The 23,088-nt window shown below is 40.9% G+C and overlaps 1 protein-coding gene and 1 non-coding gene across 10 annotated transcripts in view; both read right to left on the minus strand.

The window, feature by feature from the left end:
* The window catches only part of CFAP91 (cilia and flagella associated protein 91), a 153,659-nt gene that overhangs the window by 10,170 nt on the left and 120,401 nt on the right, over positions 1 to 23,088 (minus strand). For all 9 annotated transcript variants that reach the window (XR_008617499.1, XM_024120311.3, XM_024120310.3 and 6 more), the window contains one exon: positions 12,163 to 12,315. Coding sequence is in view for 8 of the 9 variants with exons in the window: in XM_024120311.3 (XP_023976079.1) it covers positions 12,164 to 12,315 (152 nt within the window). In the remaining variant the exon portion in view is untranslated. The remainder of the gene's footprint in view (positions 1 to 12,162; positions 12,316 to 23,088) is intronic.
* LOC112064036 (small nucleolar RNA SNORA31) lies at positions 11,913 to 12,041 on the minus strand. The gene has a single exon (XR_002891329.1). It is a non-coding gene; the product is annotated as a small nucleolar RNA SNORA31 (small nucleolar RNA).

Raw genomic sequence — 23,088 nt, forward strand, 5'->3', positions numbered from 1 at the left:
ATAGGCTGAGAATTTTCCAAATCTACAGTTCTTGTTTGTTTTGCTTAACAATTCCTTCTTCAATTCATCTCTCTCCTTTCATATTTTCCTATAAAAGCAGTCATGAGGAACCAAGCTGCTCCTTCAACACTTTGCTTAGAAGTCTTCTCAGCTAAATATCCACTTTCATTGCTCAGAAGTTCTACATTCCACAGAACACTAGAACAAAGTTCAGCCAAGTTCTTTGCCACTTTATAATATGGATTGCCTTTCCTCCAGTTTCCAATAACACATTCCACATTTCCATCTGAGACCTTGTCAGAATTGCCCTTAACACCCATATTCCCAGCATGCATCTCATAACTCTTCCCACCTCTACACATTATCTAGTTCCAAAGTTGCTTCCACACATTTAGGTATTTGTTACAGCAGCTCTTCACTCTTGGTACCAAAATCTTAGATTGGGCTGCCATAACAAAATACCATAGACTTGGTGGCTTAAACAACAAAAATGTATTTTCTCACAATTCTGGAGGCTAGAAGTACATAGCAGTAAGCATAGTTATTCTAAAATCTGTGTCTAATAATTCCAATAGCTTAGATCTCTTTAGGTCTGTTTCTATTTTCTGTACTTTCTGCTGCTTGTTCAAATTGTCATGTCTCTCATATACTGGATATCCTTGTTGTGTTCTGGAACTTGTTCATGAAGAACTGTGAAAATAAATTGAGGTCTAGGATCATGCCAACTTTCTCCAAAGGGAATTTAAGTGTTGTCCCTGACAATTTCCTTGAGGCAACAGGAATCAAGGATCTTTTAAATTTGTTTTATGGGACTGAGGGTTTTTTGGATCATTCAGATGATTAGAAGCTAAACTGTAGTGTATTCGAGGGGTGATTTACTTCCAGTGAACACTTTCTACTAGGGCATAACCTTATGGAGTCGCAGCCCAAATGGAGGAGGTTTACTAGGGACTCAACCTTGACTCCACAGTTTTTGTCCCTCTAGTTTTGCAAAGCTTGTGAAAGTATTGCTCAGCTTTTCAGCCACATTTACTAGAATTTGCATATTCCCTAAGGAAAAAAATGGCTCCAAATGCCAGACTCAGTAGATTTTTCTACTCGTAAAATTTCCCCCAGAAATGCCTCACTATTTTATTACCTCTATTGTGTTTAAGCTGATTTAAATATTTTGTTTTTAATCAGTAGTCTATGCCTACTGACGCTCTCACTAAATATTATTAAATAACCTCACAGCTGTCCTTCCCTCTGAGAGAAGGAAGAGGAAGCGATATATACTATGGGGGCAACTAAGCATCATGTTCCAACCATTTAATAAAGTATTAAGAAGATACTGTATTAATTTATTTGTTAACATTCCTTGCTGAGTGTCTGTAGCTAGCCTGGAAACTAGGTTTTTTATGAAACTGTATTTTATAACCACAACATGCTTTACATAGTGAAAGTAAAATACATTTCATTAAAACCTAAGTGTAGGGCTTCCCTGGTGGTGCAGTGGTTAAGAATCCGCCTGCCAATGCAGGGGACACGGGTTCAAGCCCTGGTCCAGGAAGATCCCACATTAAGATCCCACAGCCAAGCCTGTGCGCCACACCTACTGAGCCTGCACTCTGGAGCCCGTGAGCCAAAACTACTGAGCCCACGTGCCACAACTACTGAAGCCCACATGCCTAGAGCCCGTGCTCCACAACAAGAGAAACGACCGCAGTGAGAAGCCCATGCACTGTAACAAAGAGTAGCCCCCACTTGCCACAACTAGAGAAAGCTCACACACAGCAACAAAGACCCAATGCAGCCAAAAATAAATAAAAAAAAAACAAAACAAAAAAAAAAAAACCTAAGTATAAAAGAAAGAATCATTTTTAAACTCTTATGGCTTGATTTCAAAGAACACGTAGATGTCACAGAACAGGTGTTATGTACTCAGAAGTAAATGCAGATGTATTCAATTCAAACTATGTAAATTATTAATCTTATTTAATTTGCATGTAAGAAAAATGACTACCCCAACATTAAAGATGATTTATTTTTAATTTATATTGGAGTATAGTTGATGAACAATGTTGTGTTAGTTTCAGGTGTACAGCAAAGTGACTGAGTTATACATATACATGTATCTATTTGTTTTCAAATTCTTTTCCCATTTACATTATTACAGAGTATTGAGCTGAGTTCCCTGTGCTATACAGTAGATCCTTGTTGGCTATCTATTTTAAATATAGGAGTGTGTACATGTCAATCCCAAACTCCCCCGCACTGTTCCCCACTGGTAACCATAAGTTCGTTCTCTAACTCTGTGAGTCTCTGTTTTGTAAATAAGTTCATTTGTATCATCTTTTTTTTTTTTTTTTTTTTTGGTGGTATGCGGGCCTCCCCCCACCGCGGCCTCTCCCATCGCGGAGCACAGGCTCCGGACGCGCAGGCCCAGCGGCCATGGCCCACGGGCCCAGCCGCTCCGCGGCATGCGGGATCCCCCCAGACCGGGGCGCGAACCCGGTTCCCCTGCATCGGCAGGCGGACGCGCAACCACTGCGCCACCAGGGAAGCCCCTGTATCATCTTTTTTTAAATTCCACCTATAAGCGATGTCATATGATATTTGTCTATCTCTATCTGACTGACCTCACTTAGTATGATAATCTCCAGGTCCATCCATGTTGCTGTAAATGGCATTATTTCGTTCTTTTTATGGCTGAGTAGTATTCCCTTGTATATATGAACCATATTTTCTTTATGCATTCGTCTGTCAATGGACATTTAGCTTGCTTCCATGTCTTGGCTATTGTAAACAGTGCTGCAATGAACACTGGGATGTATGTATCCTTTTGGAGCATGGTTTTCTGCAGATATATGCCCAGGAGTGGGATTGCTGGATCATATGGTAATTCTATTTTTAGTTTTTTAAGGAACCTCCATACTGTTTTCTATAGTGGCTACACCAGTTTACATTCCCACCAACAGTGTAGGAGGGTTCCCTTTTCTCCACACCCTCTCCAGCATTTATTTTTTGCAGATTTTTTGATGATGGCTTTTGTGATTGGTGTGAGGTGATATATCATTGTAGTTTTGATTTGCATCTCTCTAATTATTAGCATTGTTGAACATATTTTCATGTGCCTCTTGGCCATCTGTATGTTTTCTTTGGAGAAATGTCTCCTTAGGTCTTCTGCCCATTTTTTTATTGGGTTGTTTGTTTTTGATATTGAGCTGCATGAGCTGTTTGTAAATTTTGGAAACTAATCCCTTGTCGGTCGCATCATTTGCAAATATCTTCCCCCGGTCTGTGGGTTGTATTTTCATTTTGTTTATGGTTTCTTTTGCTGTGCAAAAGCCTTTGAGTTTAATTAGGTCCCATTTGTTTATTTTTGTTTTTATTTCCATTACTCTGGAGATGGGTTGAAAAAAGGTATTGCTGCGATTTACGTCAGAGTGTTCTGCCTACGTTTTCCTCTAAGAGTTTTATAGTATCTGGTCTTACATTTAGGTCTTTAATACATTTTGAGTTTATTTTTGTGTATGGTGTTAGGGAGTATTCTAATTTCATTCTTCTACATGCAGTCCAGTTTTCCCAGCACCACTTATTGAAGAGGCTGTCTTTTCTCCATTGTAAACTCTTGCCTCCTTTATTGTAGATTAATTGACCATAGGTGCATTTATTTCTGGGCTTTCTATCCTGTTCCATTGATTTATATTTCTGTTTTTGTGCCAGTACCATACTATCTTGATGACTGTAGCTTTGTAGTATAATCTGAAGTTTGGGAGCCTGATTCCTCCAGCTTCATTTTTCTTAGGATTGCTTTGGCTATTTGGGGTCTTTTCTGTTAACATGCAAATTTTAAAATGTTTTATTCTAGTCCTGTGAAAAATGCCATTGGTAATTTGTTAGGGATTGTATTGAATCTGTAGATTGCCTTGTAATTTTCAGAGTGTACAGGTCTTTTGCCTCCGTAGGTAGGTTTATTCCTAGGTATTTTACTCTTTTTGATGTGATGGTAAATGGGATTGTTTCTTTAATTTCTCTTTCTGATCTTTTGTTATTAGTGTATAGAAATGCAACAGATTTCTGTGTATTTATTTAGTGTATAGAAATGCAACAGATTTCTGTGTATTTATTTTGTATCCTGCAACTTTACCAAATTAACTGATGAGCTCTGGTAGTTTTCTGGTAGCATCTTTTTTTTTAATATATAGTTTTCTGGTAGCATCTTTTTTTTAATATATAAATGTATTTATTTATTTATTTTTGGCTGTGTTGGGTCTTCATTGCTGTGCACAGGTTTTCTCTAGTTGCAGCGAGTGGGGCTCCTCTTCATTGCGGTGCGTGGGTTTCTCATCACGGTGGCTTCTCTTGTTGTGGAGCACGGACTCTTTTGTTATTAGTGTATAGAAATGCAACAGATTTCTGTGTATTTATTTAGTGTATAGAAATGCAACAGATTTCTGTGTATTTATTTTGTATCCTGCAACTTTACCAAATTAACTGATGAGCTCTGGTAGTTTTCTGGTAGCATCTTTTTTTTTTAATATATAGTTTTCTGGTAGCATCTTTTTTTTAATATATAAATGTATTTATTTATTTATTTTTGGCTGTGTTGGGTCTTCATTGCTGTGCACAGGTTTTCTCTAGTTGCAGCGAGTGGGGCTCCTCTTCATTGCGGTGCGTGGGTTTCTCATCACGGTGGCTTCTCTTGTTGTGGAGCACGGACTCTAGGCACACGGGCTTTAGTAGTTGTGGCGCGCGGACTTAGTAGTTGTGGCTTGCGGGCTCAAGAGTGCAGGCTCAGTAGTTGTGGCACATGGGCTTAGTTGTTCCGTGGCATGTGGGATCTTCCTGGACCAAGGATCAAACCCATGTCCCCTGCATTGGCAGGCAGATTCTTAACCACTGCACCACCAGAGAAGTCCCTTCTGGTAGCATCATAAAAGAGCTTCTATGTATAGTATCATGTCATCTGCAAAGAGTGACAGTTTTTCTTCTCCAATTTGGATTCCCGTTATTTCTTTTTCTTCTCTGATTGCCGTGGCTAGGACTTCCAAAACTATGTTGAATAAAAGTGGTGAGAGTAGACATCCTTGTCTTGTTCCTCATCTTAGAGAATATGCTTTCAGCTTTTCAGTTTGTGAGTATGATGTTACCTGTAGATTTGTCTTACATGGCCTTTATTCTGTTGAGGTAGGTTCCTCTATGCTCACTTTCTGGGGAGTTTTTATCATAAATGGGTGTTGAAGTTTGTCAGAAGCTTTTTCTGCATCTATTGAGACGATCATATGGTTTTTATTCTTCAGTTTCTTAATATGGTGTATCACATTGATTGATTTGCAAATATTAAAGGATCCTTGATCCCTGGATAAATACCACTTGATCATGGTGTATGATCCTTTTAATGTGTTGTTGGATTCTGTCTGCTAGTAATTTGTTGAGGATTTTTGCATCTATGTTCATCTGTGATATTGGCCTGTAAATTTATTTTCTTTCTTCTTTCTTTTTTTTTTTTTTTTTTTTTTGGTGTTATCTTTGTTTGGCTTTGGTATTATTAGGTTGATGTTGGCCTCATAGAATGAGTTTGGGAGTCTTCCTCCCTCTGCTACACTTTGGAAGAGTTTGAGAAGGATAGGTGTTAGCTCTTCTCTAAATGTTTGATAGAATTCACCTGTGATCTGCCATCTAGTCCTGGACTTTTGTTTGTTGTAAGTTTTTAAATCACAGTTTCAATTTCAGTACTTGTGATTGGCCTGTTCATATTTTCTATTTCTTTTCAAGAGTTTTTAAATCACAGTTTCAATTTCAGTACTTGTGATTGGCCTGTTCATATTTTCTATTTCTTCTTGGTTCAGTCTTGAGAGATTGTACCTTTCTAAGAATTCGTCCATTTCTACTAGGTTGTCCATTTTATTGGCATATAGTTGCCTGTAGTAGTCGCTTATGTTCTTGTGTATTTCTGTGGTGTCCATTGTAACTCCTCCTTTTTCATTTCTAATTTTATTGATTTGAGCCCTCTCCCTCTTTTTCTTGATGAATCTGGCTAAAGGTTTATCAATTTTGTTTATCATTTCAAAGAACCAGCTTTTAGTTTCATTGATCTTTTCTATTGTTTTCTTCATTTCTATTTCATTTATTTCTGCTCTGATCTTTATAATTTTGCTCTTTCTACTAACTTTGGGTTTTGTTTGTTCTTTTTTCTCTAGTTGCATGTTAGGTTGTTTATTTGAGATTTTTCTTGTTTCTTGAGGTATGATTGTATTGCTATAAAATTCCCTCTTAGAACTGATTTTGCTGCATCCCATAGGTTTTTTTTAATGTATGTGCATACATGTGTGTGTACAGAAGATTCTTGGAGTCAGAGACAAGGACCACTTACTACTCACAGAAAACCTTGTGAGAAATCAGTTCTTACAACGGTGATTTGGTGAGGGCTAGATGGCACATGCATATGTTTTGGGGTACAGTATGGATAAGGAACTCCACGGTGGGAAAGACAAACATTATATAGGGCTGCTGGATTCGTGTTCATATGAGACAGAGAGAGAGAGAGAGAGAAACTTATCTTTGCTGTGGAGTACAAGAGAGTAAATTCCATTCCAGAGAGGAGGACTGATATTTTACTCTCCTGGGAGACATCCTCTATCTGTGCTGTAAAAAAAAGCTGCCCTCTCTGGATTGAAGTGTTTCATAGGTTTTGGATTGTTGTGCTTTTGTTTTCATTTGTCTCTAGGTATTTTTTATTTCCTCTTTGATTTCTTCAGTGATCCATTGGTTGTTTAATTGCATACTGTTTAGCCTCCATGTGTTTGTGTTTTTTATAGTTTTTTTTTCCTTGTAGTTGATTTCTAATCCCATAGTGTTGTGGTCAGAAAAGATGCTTGATATGATTTCAGTTTTTTTAAATTTACTGAGGCTCACTTTGTGGCCCAGCATGTGATCAATCCTGGAGAAAAATGTGCACTTGAGAAGAATGTGTATTCTGCTGCTTTTGAATGGCATGCTCTATAAATATCAATTAAGTCCACCTGGTCTAATGTGTCATTTAAGGCCTGTGGTTCCTTATTGATTTTCTTTCTGGATGATCTGTACATTGATTAAAGTGGGGTGTTAAAGTCCCCCACTATTATTATGTGGGGGATTTCTCCTTTAATGGCTATTATTTGCATTATATATTGAGGTGCTCCTATGTTGGGTCCATACACATTTTTTTTTTTTTTTTTTTGTGGTATGCGGGCCTCCCTCTGCTGCGGTCTCTCCCGTCGCGGAGCACAGGCCCCGGACGCACAGGCTCAGCGGCCATGGCTCACGGGCCCAGCCGCTCCGCGGCATATGGGATCCTCCCAGACAAGGGCGCGAACTCGGTTCCCCTGCATCGGCAGGCGGACGCGCAACCACTGCGCCACCAGGGAAGCCCGGTCCATACACATTTACAATTGTTGTATCTTCTTCTTGGATTAATCCCTTGATCATTATGTAGTGTCCTTTATCTCTTGTAATGGTCTTGATTTTAAAGCCTATTTTGTTTGATATGAATATTGCTACTCCAGCTTTCTTTTGATTTCCATTTACATGGAATCCCTTTTTCCATTCCCTCACTTTCAGTCTGTATGTGTCCCTAAATCTGAAATGGGTCTTTTGTAGACAGCATATATATGGGTCTTGTTTTTGTATCCATTCAGTCAGTCTGTGTCTTTTGGTTGTGGCATATACTCCATTTATTTATTTATTATTATTATTATTTTTTTTTTTTGTGGTACGCGGGCCTCTCACTGTTGTGGCCTCTCCCGTCGCGGAGCACAGGCTCCGGATGCGCAGGCCCAGCGGCCATGGCCCATGGGCCCAGCCGCTCTGCGGCATGAGGGATCCTCCCGGACCGGGGCACGAACCTGTATCCCCCACACCAGCAGGCGGACTGCCAACCACTGCGCCACCAGGGAAGCCCCCTCCATTTATTTTTAAGGTAAATATTGATATGTATTTTCTTATTGCCATTTTGTTAATTGTTTTGGATTTGTTTTTGTAGGTCTTTTTTATTCCCTTCCTCTTTTGTTTCCTTCTCTTGTGATTTGATGACTGACTTTAGTGTTGTGTTTGTATTTCTTTTCTTTTTTGTGTGTTTATCTATTGTAGATTTTTGGTTTGCCGTTCCCATGAGGTTTTGATATAGCTGTCTATATATAAACAAAATTGTTTTGAATTGCTTGTGTTTTAATTTCAAATGCATTTCCAATAGCCTGCATTTGTGCTCTCCTTTTCTCACGATTGCTGGTTTTGACATCTTATTTGTGTGTAGATGATTTCCTACCTTTACCATATGTTTGCCTTTACTGGTGAGTTTTTCCATTCATAATTTTCTTGTTTCTAATTGTGGCCTTTTCTTTTCCACCTAGAAAATTTCCTTCAGCATTTGTTGCAAAGCTGCTCTGGTGGTACTGAATTCTCTTAGCTTTTGCTTGTCTGTAGAGCTTTTAATTTCTCCATCGAATCTGAGAGCCTTGCCTGGGTAGCTTATTCTTGGTTATTGGTTCTTCCTTTTCATCACTTTAAATATATCATGTGACTCTCTGGCCTGCAGAGTTTCTGCTGAGAAATCAGCTGATAACCTTATGGGAATTTCCTTGTATGTTGTTTGTTGCTTTTAAGATTTTTTCTTTGTCTTTAATTTTGGTCAATTTCATCACTGTGTGTCTTGGTGTATCCCTTCTTGGGTTTATTCTGCCTGGGACTCTCTGCACTTCCTGGACTTGGGTGACTGTTTCCTTTCCCATGTTAGGGAAGTTTTCAGCTATTATCTCTTCAAATATTTTCTCAGGTCCTTTCTCTTCTCTTTCTGGGACCCCTATAAAGCAAGTGTTGGTATGTTTAACGTTGTCCCAGAGGGCTCTTATACTGTCCTCATTTCTTCTCATTCTTTTTTCTTTATTCTGTTCCACAGCAGTGATTTCCACCATTCTGTCTTCCAGCTCACTTATCTGTTCCTCTGCCTCAGTTATTCTGTTATTGATTCCTTCTCATGTATCTTTCATTTCAGTTATTGTATTGTTCATCTGTTTGAAAGCTTCTAGCTCTTTGTTAAACATTTCTTGTATGTTTTCAATCTGTGCCTCCATTCGTTTTCTGTACTATCATTACTCTGAATTCTTTTTCAGGTAGACTGCTTATCTCCCCTTCACTTAGTTGTTCTTCTGGAGTTTATCTTGTTCCTTGTCCCAGTAGAGGAATGGGACACATTCCCCTACTGTCTCATTTTGTCTGACTTTCTGTAATTGCAGTTTCTGTTCTGCAGGCTGCAGGGTTGTAGTTCTTCTTGCTTCTACTACCTTCCCCCTGGTGGATGAGGCTAAGAGGCTTGTGTAGGTTTCTTGGTGGGAGGGACTGGTTTCTGCCCAGTGGTGGGTGGAGCTGGCTCTTGTCCCTCTGATGGGCAGGGCCATGTCAAGGGGTGTGTTTATCAGGCAGCTGTGCACTCAGGAAGACTTTAAGCAGCCTGTCTGCTGATGGGTGGGCCTGTGTTCCTGCCCTGTTGGTTGTTTGGCCTGAGGTGTCCCAGCACTGGACCCTACAGGCTGTTTGGTGGGGCCAGGTCTTGGTGAGAAAACAGTGGCCTTCAGGAGGGCTCATGCCAATGAGTACTCACTCCCCAGAACTATTGCCGCCAGTGTTCTTGTCCTTGCAGTGAGCCACAGGTGCACGCCTCCACAGGAGACCCTCCAATACTAGCAGGTAAGACTACCCAGTCTCTTATGAGGTTACTACTTTTCTCCCTGGTTCATGGTGCACACGAAATGCTGTGTGCACCCTCCAAGAGTGGAGTTTGTTTCCCCCAGTCCCGTGGAATTTCTGTGATCAAACCCTGATGGTCTTCAAAGCCAGATTCTCTGGGGGCTTCTTCTCCCATTGTCAGACCCCCAGGCTGGGGAGCCTGCATGAGGCTCAGAACCTTCATTCCTGTGGGTGAACTTCTGTGGTAAAATTATTTTCCAGGTTGTGGGTCTCCCACCTGGCATGTATGGGATTTGATTTTATCATGCTCCTCCTACCATCTTGTTGTGGCTTTTTCTTTGTCTTTGGATGTAGGGTATCTTTTTTGGTAAGTTTCAGAGTTTTTTTGTCAATTGTTGTTCAGCAGTTAATTGTGACTTCAGTGTTTCCATAAGAAGAGGTGAGCTCATGTCCTTCTACTCCGCCATCTTGTCTCAGCTGTGTGTCTAGGCTCATTGTTATAATTTTTATTATTGCCTTAAGTTAGCCCTCATCATCTCCTATCTTCCACCAGAAAGCTGGGTCTGTTTATATGTCCAGAGAATGCTGTGATGATATGCTGTCCAGATCACTGTTTCAGGACCAAGGCACTCAATTCTTCATCTGCTTGGAGAATTAGCTAGCAATGCCTTGTACCTGAGCTCTTCCCAGTGCATGCTCTCAGCTTCCTTCACTCACTCTCCAACATCAACCAGATAGGGAGAGACCCAAGGGACCTGACAGAGGAATTGCATTTCTAAGGCTGATTTTTAACAATAATAAGATAGATAGGCAAAATGCTTTGATCCTTGAATTTATATTATATAGATAGTATATAACATTATATGTAAATACATAACATATCATCAATGATTTCAGAGGTTATTTCATTATTAATGAAAAACAGGATTTTCTGCTGTAATTTACAGCCATAGTTTGGTATTTAAGAATTATCAGTTTTCCCTCTACTCTCTTTCTTAACTGCCCCCTCATCTGAAACTTCCTTCCATGTGCCTCTCTGAGACTTAAGGTCCCAATAGATTTCCCTGCAGAAGGTCTCTTGGTCACATGTTCATGGGTAAACCTCAAGTGAAGCGAAATTATTTGTATAAGATCATATAGTTAGAGGTAGAGCTACCAACACCCAAACCTTCTCAATGCCAGGTGCAAATTTCCCACTAAAGCCTTAGTGCCTTCCCTAACCTGAGAGCACACCCTCAAGGCCAAAATAGCAGATGACGTGCCTCTACCATGGGAGGGTTAAGGGAGAAGGTAGAGGCAAAAGGTTCACTCCGTTTCCCCTTCTCATGAGAATTTTACTTTGAACTGACCCTCTAGCTCTGTTTTCCAGTAATGTGATAAGGTGGTACGTGTCAACTGTGATACTAAGCAACACTACTTAAGGTAAAAATGACCCCTGATTGGAACTAGCATCTGACTTGGAGGAATTATAAATGAGCTATTAATACCTAACAGGAAACTGTAACTTTGAGGTTTCCTGAGTGTGCTGGTTTTTGTAACTGGGCAAATCCATTGGGGGGGACCCTGGAAACTATGCTGATGGAATTATTACAAGAGATAACTGGTCCAGGAGCATGTAAACCAGGGCAGCTCCTGCACCCACCTAATGCACCTGGTCTCTTTTTCCTTGCACCTGACCTTTGTAACCTGGGGGCTAAAGGAAACAGCTATGTGGTCTTCTGTGTGGATTCAGTGAGAGCTCCCACAGGAAGAGAAACACCTGATGCTTCCCTGCTAGAAGCTGTGGGTCCTGTATTATATCTGTCTTTCTGAGTAGACTGATACTCAAATCATACCAAATATGGCCTATGTTAGTCTTGTGAGTATGAATGTTTAGTTGCACCTAAGACCAGGCCCCTAGTTGATACTGCAGAGGGCATCAGGGCTAGAATTGGGCAGGCTGTGCCTCATGCCATGTTTATAGCTAGAACAGTGCGATGTGGAGTTAGACAAGGTACCCCCTAAGAACAAGCTTTCTTTTTTTTTAATAACACTGACACATTTTGTAGCTTTATCTGTGATGGCATACAGTCATATGCTAAAAGAACCTATAAAGTAATTTTGAGTCCTGTTTTCTGGTCACTAGAGTCCAGCTGCTGTCATATCAACTCTGTTCTCTAACACTTTCAATAGCAGATTCCATAACCCAGATGAAATGCACTAATTTTTTCCCCTGTATTCCCCCATTCAATCTGGGCTGCCACAATCACAGACAGAAAGCAGAAGGACACTTTTTTCTTGCCTCTGTAGTGGAAACCTTAGCAGACAGTAACTGCTTCAGGCCTGTCAAATAGATGCATGAAATGCACCAATTTAAATGGGAATGCTTCATTGTCCACATTGTGATTGCTAGAGTACAGCACAGAGCTGAATGAGGCTGCTTGTCCTCCTCTCTACTTCCAGATGAAAAATCAAACTCACCTTAGCTGTTTTGCTCATTTTCAGTTTCTCCCTCAAGTAGCTCAGTGTCTGATGCTTGCTGTTGCTCAACACAGTGCTTCTGGAGCATGTCTTCCGTGTACCTGTGGATGACCTGATGGGCTGCGAGGATGTGCTTCTGTTGTGCATTCCTCACTGTGCCAAAGGGACAGAAGACTTATTACTCTGGAAGTCAGAACATATCATTCCCAAAGATTCTCAAGAGAGTAGTGACAGAAATGATAACTTTGCAAACCACATATTCTCTTACTTAAGGCTGACTGGATTAAAGAAAAATTACCTGCTCTCTGTTTTGGAAGGATACATTCCAAGGGTAACTCAACCCAAATCTTATTATTGTTGCTCCCCGTGTTCCACCCTCTGCTCAGTCCAGTCATGCTCCTCCCCACCAGGTTTGCCTCCATTCTACTGCTTAGCAGCTTCCTTCACCTGGAATGCCTGCATTCTAAATCCTGCCCTTCTGCAAGCCCAGCGCAAGTCCCAGCTCCTCCAGGAAGTCTCCTTTGACTGAGTCAGCCCACATTTACCGTGACCACACTTGAGTTTGTACAGACCTGTTCAGCACTGAAGTACTTCATGTGAGTTACATTTTGTTTACCTAGATTGTAAATGACATAAAGGTAAAGACCTTGTTTCATACTTCTCTTTGAGCCTTGGTCCCTAATATGAAGGGTACTTGTTGAATGATGAGTTTCTGAGCTCATGTATTTAAAAGTTGGTCCTAGTTCCACATTCTAAGAATATTTATTACCAAGACTTAGTACATTAAGCATCCCATTTGCCTTGGAAAGAGGTAATTGTGATGATGATGATGATGACAGCAGTTAGCATTTGTCCTTACTTTGTGCCAGGCACTGTTTTTTTGTTTTTGTTTTTTGCGGTATGCGGGCCTCTCCCGTTGCGGAGCACAGGCTCCAGACGCGCAGGCTCAGCGGCCATGGCTCACGGGCCCAGCCTCTCCGCGGCATGTGGGATCTTCCCGGACCGGGGCATGAACCCGTGTCCCCTGTATCGGCAGGCAGACTCTCAACCACTGCGCCACCAGAGAAGCCCCCAGGCACTGTTTTAAGCAGTTGGCATATACTCATTCATTTAAGCCACCCACAACCCTAAAAGAGAGTAGTATTAATATCCCCATTTTCAGATGTGGCAATTGAGACACAGAGAGATTAGGTAATTTGCCTAAAGTCATACAGCTAGTAAAGCATAATAAGCAGTACTGTGGATTCTATGCTATTGAGGTGTCAGCTAGTTTATATAGGGTAAATCACATAGCAATTTACAACACTTCAGAGCAGTATGGTTGAAAGAATGGGGACTTTAGAGCCACACAGACCATGGTACAATCTGCATACTGTATAATGTCTCTAGGCACTAATTTCCTTAACTGAAATACGAGAACACATCTATAGATGTTGTAAGAAATTTAAATAAGGTATTTCCAAAACTGCTTATTAGTACATTGTCTGGAACTTAGTATGCATTTAAACCTTGGTAGTTACTATCATTTTCATCTGTATAAAGGTCTTCAAGGTCATTCCCCTCCATGAACTTTTAGAAAAATGAGAGTTGGTGGATTAGGAAGACTCTGAGATCACCTCCTCTCATGGGCACACCAAAATTACTATTTACAGAGAAACTATTGATGAGAAAGACCAGAACCTACCAGAAAAGACCTCTACAACTAAAGATATAAAGAAAGAACCGCAATAAGATGGGTAGGATGGGTGGAGTTGTGGTATAGTCAAGAGCCATACCCCTGGTAGGCGATCTACAAACAGGAAAATAACTAGAATTGCAGAGGTTCTCCCCAAGGAGTGAGGGGTCTGAGCCCCACATGGGGTCCACAGGCCAGGAGTCCTGCACTGGAAAGATGAGTATGCACAATATTTGGCTTTGAAGGCTAGTGGGGCTTTCTTTCAGGAGACCCTGTGGGAAATAGAGCGACTCCAGTCTTAAAAGGTACACACAAAATCTTATACACTGTGGCACCCAGGGTAGAAGCAGTAATTTGAAAGGACCCTGGGTCAGACCCACCCACTGATCTTGGTGAGTTTCCTGGGGTGGTAGGAGGCAACTGGACCTCACCCTGAGGACACAGACACTCATGGTAACCATTTTGGGGAGCTTGTTCTACCACCAGGACACTGGTGCTGGTGAGCACCATTTTGTAAATGGTGCTCTAGCTCATCAGCCTCAGGACCCACTACCGCCCACACCCACCAGCCTGTAGGCACCAGTACTTGAATGCCTCAGGCCAAGTGACTAGCTGGGCAGGGACACAGCCCCACCCACCAGTGGGCAGGTTGCCTTAAAACACCCTGAGCCCACAGCCACTCATGGACATGGCCCTGTCCACCAGAGCGAACAAGCACTAGAACTGGGACCCCCAGGGCCTGCAGCAAGAGACCTTGGGACCTGGCTCAACCCATCAGTAGGCTGGCACCAACCCCAGACCTGCTGGGCCCCAGCCCCACCCATCAGCAGGCCAATACCAGCTCTGAGACACTTTGGGCCCCTCAGCCAGCCTCCCCAGAATCTGGCCCCACTCACCAGACATGGAATGGATAAACAACAAGGTCCTACTGTAAAGCATAGGGAACTATGTTCAATATCCTGTGATAAACCATAATGGAAAAGAATATAAAAAGAGAATGTATATATATGTATAACTGAATCACTTTGCTGTATAGCAGAAATTAACACAACATTGTAAATCAACTATTCTTCAATAAAAAAATAAAGCAGAACAGCAACAAACAAAGGAACTCTAGTGAAGAATGGATGAACAGAGTGAGAGGTTAGAAGTTCTTAACAGAGTTAGAAAATAAAAAGAACCAAACAGATGAAAATATAATAACTGAAATGAAAAATACACTAGAAGGAATCAACAGTAGATTAAGTAATACAGAGGAATGGATCAGCAAGCTGTAAGACAGAGTAGTGGAAATCATTCAAGCTGAATAGAAAAAAAGAATAAAAAGAAATGAGTACAGTTTAAGAGACCTCTGGGAAAACATCACACATACTAACATTTACATTATAGGGGTCCCAGAAGGAGAAGACAGAGAAAGGGATGGAGAACATATTTGAAGACAAAACAGCTGCAAACTTCCCTAACCTGTGAAATGAAACAAACATGCAGGTCTAGCAAGCATGGAGAGTCCCAAACATGATCAACCCAAAGAGGACCACACCAAACACTCTGTAATTAAAATGGCAAAAATCAAAGATAAAGGGATATTATTAAAAGTAGCAAGGAAAAAGCAACAAGTTATGTACTAGGGAACTCCCATAAGGCTATCAGATGACTTTTCAGCAGAAACTCTGCAGGCCAGAAAAGAGTGGCAAGATATAGCTGAAGTGATGAAAGGGAAAACCTACAACCAAGAATACTGTACTTGGCAAGTCTTTCATTCAGATTTGATGGAGAGATCCAAAGTTTTACAGACAGGCAAAAGCTAAAAGAGTTCATTACCACCAAATCAGCTTTACAAGAAATGTTAAAGGGACTTCTCTAAGTGAAAAAGAAAAGGCCACAACTAGAAACATGAAAATTATGAAAAGAAAAAGCTCATTGGTAAAGGTAAGTATATAGTTAAGGTACTAAATCAACCACATACAAAGCTAGTAGGAAGTTTAAAAGACAAAAGTAGTAAAATCCACAATAAGCCGTTAAGGGATACACAAAACTAGATATAAAATATGATGACAAAAACAGTAACTGTGAAGGGAGGGGGGTAAAAATGCAGAGTTGTTAAAATGTGTTTGAAATTAAGAGATAAGCACTTAAAATAATCATATATAGATACAGATAGACCTGTCTACATCTATGTATAAACCTAATGGTAACCATAAACCAAAAATCTATAATACATACACACAAAAAAAGAGACAGGAAGCCAAACAACACTGAAAACAATCATCAAATCACAAGGGAAGAGAAGGAAAGAAGAAAGAAACAAAAAAGAGTTACAGAAAACAACCCCAAAGCAATTAAAAAATGGCAATACCTACCTGTCCATAATTACTTTAAATGTCTAATCAAAAGACATACAGTGACTGAATGTATACAAAAATAAGAGCCATATATATACTGCCTACAACAGACTCAGTTGAGATCTAAAGACACACACAGACTGAAAGTGAGAGGATGGAAAAAGGTATTACATGCAAAAAGAAATCAACAGGACGCAGGGGTGCAATACTTATATCAGATAAAATAGACATTAAAACAAAGACTGCTAGGAGAGCCAAAGAAGGAGACATTACATAATAATCAAGGGATTAATCCAAGAAGAAAACAGAACAGTTGTAAATATATATGCACCCAACATAGGAACACTTAAACGTATATTAACAGACATAAAGGGAGAAAATCAACAGTAGCACATAATACTAGGAACTTTGTGTGTGTGTGTGTTAAAGAATTTACTAATTTATTTTACAACAAGACCTATAATATGGGTCCTTCTGTCACAGGCAGTGAAAACAGGCAATCCCTACTGAGGAATGAAATTATTCAGAAATTTCTCTGCAACGAAATACAAACAGATATTCTGCAAAAATAGTTTTCTCTTCATCTAGAAATTTACATATTTATAGAAAACCCAGACATTTTAATCTTTGCTCTCTCTTTTGACTCCATTCAGGTTTCCAATACAGTAAGTCCCCTATATGTGAACTTTCAAATTGCGAACTTTCAAAGATGCGAAAATGCCCGTGTGCCAACTGTTGTACTGTTCTACTGTACTTTTTGAAGTACTGTACTGTAAGATTAAAAATGTTGGGGCTTCCCTGGTGGCGCAGTGGTTGAGGGTCCGCCTGCCGATGCAGGGGACACGGGTTCGTGCCCCGGTCTGGGAGGATCCCACATGCCGCGGAGCAGCTGGGCCCGTGAGCCATGGCCACTGAGCCTGCATGTCCAGAGCCTGTGCTCTGCAGCGGGAGAGGCCACAGCAGTGAGAGGCCCACGTACCACACACACACACACAAAAAAATGTTTTCTATATTGTGTTTTTTATGTATTATTTGTGTGAAAAGTATTATAAACCTATTACAGCACAGTACTATATAGCTGATTGTGTTAGTTGGGTACCTAGGCTAACTTTGTTGGACTTACAAACAAATTGGACTTACGAACGTGCTCTTGGAATGGAACTCGTTTGTATGTAGGGGACTTACTGTACTAGGGACTTTAACACCCCACTTACGTCAACGGACAGATCATCCACACAGAAAATTAATAAGGAAACACTGGCCTAAATGACACACTAGACCAGATGGACTTAATAGATATTTATATAGAACACATATTCCAAAAGCAACAGAATACACATTCTTTGCAAGTACACATGGAACGTTCTCCAGGAGATAAATTACATGCTAGGCCACAAAACAAGTCTCAGTAAATTTAAGAAAATTGAAATTTTCTCTAGCATCTTTTCTGATCACAGCTCTATGAGACTAGAAACCAACTACAAGAAAAAACAGCAAAAAAAACATGTGGAGGCCAAACAATATGCCACTAAACAACCAGTGGATCACTGAAGGGATCACTGAAGAAATCAAAGAAGAAATTTTTAAAAAATACATGGAGACAAATGAAATAAAAAATGCAATGATCTGAAATCTCTGGGATACAGCAAAAGCAGCTCTAAGAGGAAAGTTTATAGTGTGATACAAGACTACTTCAGGAAAGAAAAGTCTCAAGGAATCTAACCTTATACCTAAAGCAAATAGAAAAAGAAGAACAAACAAAAGTTAGTAGAAGGAAAGAAATCTTAAAGATCCGTGCAGAAATAAATAAAATAGAGCCTATTTCTAAAAAAGTAGAAAAGATTAATGAAACTAAGAGCTGTTTCTTTGAAAAGATCAACAAAATTGATAAATCCTTTATGCAACTCATCAAGAAAAAAAGAGAAAGAGCCCAAGTAAATAACATCAGAAATGAAAAAGGGAAGCAACTATATACCAATAAAATGGACAACCTGGAAGAAATGGATAGATTCTTGGAAAGGTATAACCCTCCAAGACTGAACCAGGAAGAAATAGAAAATATAAACAGACCAATCACAAGTAATGAAATTGAAATTAAAAATCTTCCAAGAAACAAAAGTCCAGGACCAGATGGCTTCACAGGCGAATTCTATCAAACATTTAGAGAAGAGCTAACACCTATCCTTCTCAAACTCTTCCAAAATATAGCAGAGGGCAGGAAACAAAATCCAACAACACATTAAAAGGATCATACACAATGGTCAAGTGGTATTTATCCCAGGGAAACAAGGATTCTTCAATATTACGCGAATCAATCAGTGTGTGATACACCATATTAACAAATTAAAGAATAAAAACCACATGATCATCTCAATAGATGCAGAAAAAGCTTTTGACAAAATTGAACACCATTTATGATAAAAACTCTCCAGAAAATGGGCATAGAGGGAACCTATCTCAACATAATAAAGGCCATATATGACAGACCCACAGCAAACATTCTCAATGGTGAAAAACTGAAAGCATTTCCTCTAAAATCAGGAACAGGACAAGGATGTCCACTCTCACCACTATTATTCAACATAGTTTTGGAGGTCCTAGCCATGGCCATCAGAGAAAAAACAAATAAAAGCAATACAAATTGGAAAAGAAAAACTGTCACTGTTTGCAGATGACATGATAATATACCTAAAAAATCCTAAAGATGCCACCAGAAAGCTACTAGAGCTAATCAACGAATTTGGTAAAGTTACAGGATACAAAATTAATACACAGAAATCTCTTGCATTCCTATACACTAACAACGAATGATCAGAAAGAGAAATTAAGGAAACAATCCCATTATGATCAGAAAGAGAAATTAAGAAAACAATCCCATTTACCATTGCAACAAAAAACAATAAAATACCTAGGAATAAACCTACCTAAGGAGGCAAAAGACCTGTACACAGAAAACTATAAAACACTGATGAAAAAAATCAAAAAGATGACACAAACACAAACAGATGGAGAGCTATACCATGTTCTTGGATTGGAAGAATCAATATTGTGAAAATGACTGTACTACCCAAAGCAATCTACAAGTCAATGCAATCCCTATCAAATTACCAATGGCATTTTTCACAGAACTAACAAAAAATTTTACAATTTGTATGGAAACACAAAAGACCCTGAATAGCCAAAGCAATCCTGAGAACAAAAAACAAAGCTGGAGGAATCAGGCTCCCCAACTTCAGACTATACTACAAAGCTACAGTAATCAAGACAATATGGTACTGGCACAAAAACAGAAATATAGATCAATGGAACAGGATAGAAAGCCCAGAGATAAACCCAGGCACTTATGGTCAATTAAGCTATGACAGAGGAGGCAAGGATATACAATGGAGAAAAGACAGTCTTTTCAATAAGTGGTGTTGTGAAAACTGGACAGCTACATGTAAAAGAATGAAATTAGAACATTCTCTAACACCATACACAAGAATAAACTCAAAGTGGATTAAAGACCTAGAATTGAATAGCAGATGCTATAAAACTGGAGGAAAACAAGCAGAACACTCTTTGACATAAATCACAGCAATATCTTTTTGGATCCACATCCTAGATTAATGAAAATAAAAACAAACATTTTAAATGGGACATAATTAAACTCAAAAGCTTTTGCTTTTTGAGTAAAAGAAACCATAAAAAAAAAAAGACAACCCACAGAATGGGAGAAAATATTTGCAAATGAAGCAACTGACAAGGGATTAATCTCCAAAATATACAAACGGCTAATGCAGCTCAATATTAAAAAAACAACCCAATCAAAAAATGGGCAGAAGATCTAAATAGACATTTCTCCAAAGAAGACATATGGATGGCCAAAAGGTAGATGAAAATACGCTCAACATCACTAATTATTAGAGAAATGCAAATCAGAACTACAATGAAGTATCACCTCACACCAGTCAGAATGGCCATCATCAAAAAGTCTACAAACAATAAATGCTGGAGAGGGTGTGGAGAAAAGGGAACCCTCCTACACTGTTGGTGGGAATTTAAATTGGTACAGCCAAAACTAAAAAAAAAAAGAGAACTACCATATGACCCAGCAATCCCACTCCTGGGCATATATCTGGAGACAACCACAATTCAAAAAGATACGTGCACCCCAATGTTCACTGCAACACTATTTACAACAGTGAAGACACTGAAGCAACCTAAATGTCCATAGACAGAGGAATGGATAAAGAACATGTAGTACATATATACAATGGAATACTAAGCCATAAAAAAATGCCATATTCAGAAACATGGCATTATCATACTAACTGAAGTCAGACAAAGACAAATACCATATGATATCCCTTATATGTGGAATATTTTAAAAATGATACAAATGAACTTCTTTACAAAACAGAAACAGACTCAAACTTCAAAAACAAAGTTATGGTTACCAAAGGGAAAAGATGGTGGAGTGGGGGGGATAAATTAGGAGTTTGGGATTAACACACTACTATATGTAAAATAGCTAACCAACAAGGACCTATTGTATAGCACAGGGAAATCTACTCAATATTCTGTAATAACCTATATGGGGAAAGAATGTGAAAAAGAATGGGTATATGTATAACTAAATCACCTTGGTGTACACCAGAAACTAACACAACGTTGTAAATCAACTATATTCTAATATAAAATAAAAATTAAATTTAAAAAACAAACTGAATGGGCGGCGGAAGACTAAGACGGGGAAACCACCTTCCTTCTCACAGATACATCAGAGATACATCTACACATGGAACTGCTCCTATAGAACACCCACTGAACGCTGGCAGAAGACCTCAGACCTCCCAAAAGGCAAGAAACACCCCACGTACCTGGGTAGGGCAAAAGAAAAAAGAATAAACAGAGACAAAAGAATAGGGACGGGACCTGCACCAGTGGGAGGGAGCTGTGAAGGAGGAAATGTTCCCACACACTAGAAGCCCCTTCACAGGCAGAGACTGTGGGTGGCAGAGGGGGAAGCCTCAAAGCCACAGAAAAGAGCGCAGTAACAGGGGTGAGGAGGGCAAAGCGGAGAGATTCCCACACAGAGGATCGGTGCTGACGGCACTCACCAGCCCGAGAGGCTTGTCTGCTCACCCGCTGGGACGGGCGGGGGCTGGGAGCTGAGGCTGGGGCTTTGGTCGGATCCCAGGGAGAAGTCTAGGGTTGGCTGCGTGAACACAGCCTGAAGATGTTAGTGCACCACGGCTAGCCGAGAGGGAGTCCGGGAAAAGTCTGGAGCTGCCGAAGAGGCAAGAGATCTTTTCTTCCCTCTTTGCTTCCTGGCGCGCAAGGAGAGGGATTTAAGCGCGCTGTTTAAAGGAGCTCCAGAGACGGGCATGGAGCTGCCGAAGAGACGAGACTTTTTCTTGCCTCTTTGTTTCCTGGTGAGAGAGGAGAGGGGATTAAGCGCACCGTGTAAAGGAGCTCCAGAAAAAGGCGCGAGCCACGGCTGTCAGCGCAGACACCAGAGACGGGCATGGGATGCTAGAGCTGCTGCTGCTGCCACCAAGAGGCCTGTGTGCGAGCACAGGTCACTCTCCACACCTCCGCTCCTGGGAGCGTGTGCAGCCCGCCACTGCCAGGGTCCTGGGATCCAGGGACAGCTTCCCCGGGAGAATGCGCGGCACGCCTCGGGCTGCTGCAATGTCACGCCGGCCTCTGCCTCCACGGGCTCGCCCCGCATCTGTGCCCCTCTCTCCCCCCCGGCCTGACCCAGAGCCCCCGAATCAGCTGCTCCTTTAACCCCGTCCTGTCTGAGCAAAGAGCAGACGCCGTCGGACGACCTACGTGCAGAGGCGGGGCCAAGGCCAAAGCTGAACCCCAGGAGCTGTGCGAACAAAGAGGAGAGGGGGAGGTCTCTCCCAGCAGTCTCAGAAGCAGCGGATTAAAGCTCCACAATCAACTTGAAGTGCCCTGCATCTGTGGAATACCTGAATAGACAATGAATCATCCCAAATTGAGGAGGTGGACTTTGGGAGCAAGATTTATTATTTTCCCCTTTTTCTCTTTTTGTGAGTGTGTATATGTGTCTTGCTGTGTGAGATTCTGTCTGTGTAGCTTTGCTTTCACCATTTGTCCTAGGGTTCTGACCGAACCTTTTTTATTTATTTATTTTTTGGGGGGGATACGCGGGCCTCTCACTGTTGTGGCCTCTCCCGTTGCAGAGCACAGGCTCCAGACGCGCAGGCTCAACCACCATGGCTCACAGGCCCAGCCGCTCCGCGGCATGTGGGATCTTCCCGGACCGGGGCACGAACCCGCGTCCCCTGCATCGGCAGGCGGACTCTCAACCACTGCACCACCAGGGAAGCCCCCATTTTGTTTTAAATAAAATTTTTCTTCTTAATAATTATTTTTTATTTTAATAACTTTATTTCATCCTGCTTTATCTTCTCTTTCTTCCTTCCTTTCTTCCCTCCTTTCTTCCTTCCTTTCTTCCTCCCTTCCTTCCTATCTTCCTTCCTTCCTTTCTTTCTTTCCGTTCTATTTTTTCTCCATTTTATTCTGAGCCGTGTGGATTAAAGGCTCTTGGTGCCCCAGCCAGGAGTCAGGGCTTAGTCTCTGAGGTGGGAGAACCAACTTCAAGACACTGGTCCAACAAGAGACCTCGCAGCTCCACGCAATATCAAACGGCGAAAATCTCCCAGAGATCTCCATCTCAACACCAAGACCCAGCTTCACTCAATGACCAGCAACGTACAGTGCTGGACACCCTATGCCCAACAAATAGCAAGACAGGACTACAGCCCCATCCATTAGCAGAGAGGCTGCCTAAAATCATAATAAGGATACCAACATCCCAAAACACACCACCAGACGTGGACCTGCCCACCAGAAAGACAAGATCCAGCCTCATCCACCAGAACATAGGCACTA

Source organism: Physeter macrocephalus, chromosome 1 (genome assembly GCF_002837175.3).
Source record: "Physeter macrocephalus isolate SW-GA chromosome 1, ASM283717v5, whole genome shotgun sequence".
Lineage (NCBI taxonomy): Eukaryota > Metazoa > Chordata > Mammalia > Artiodactyla > Physeteridae > Physeter > Physeter macrocephalus.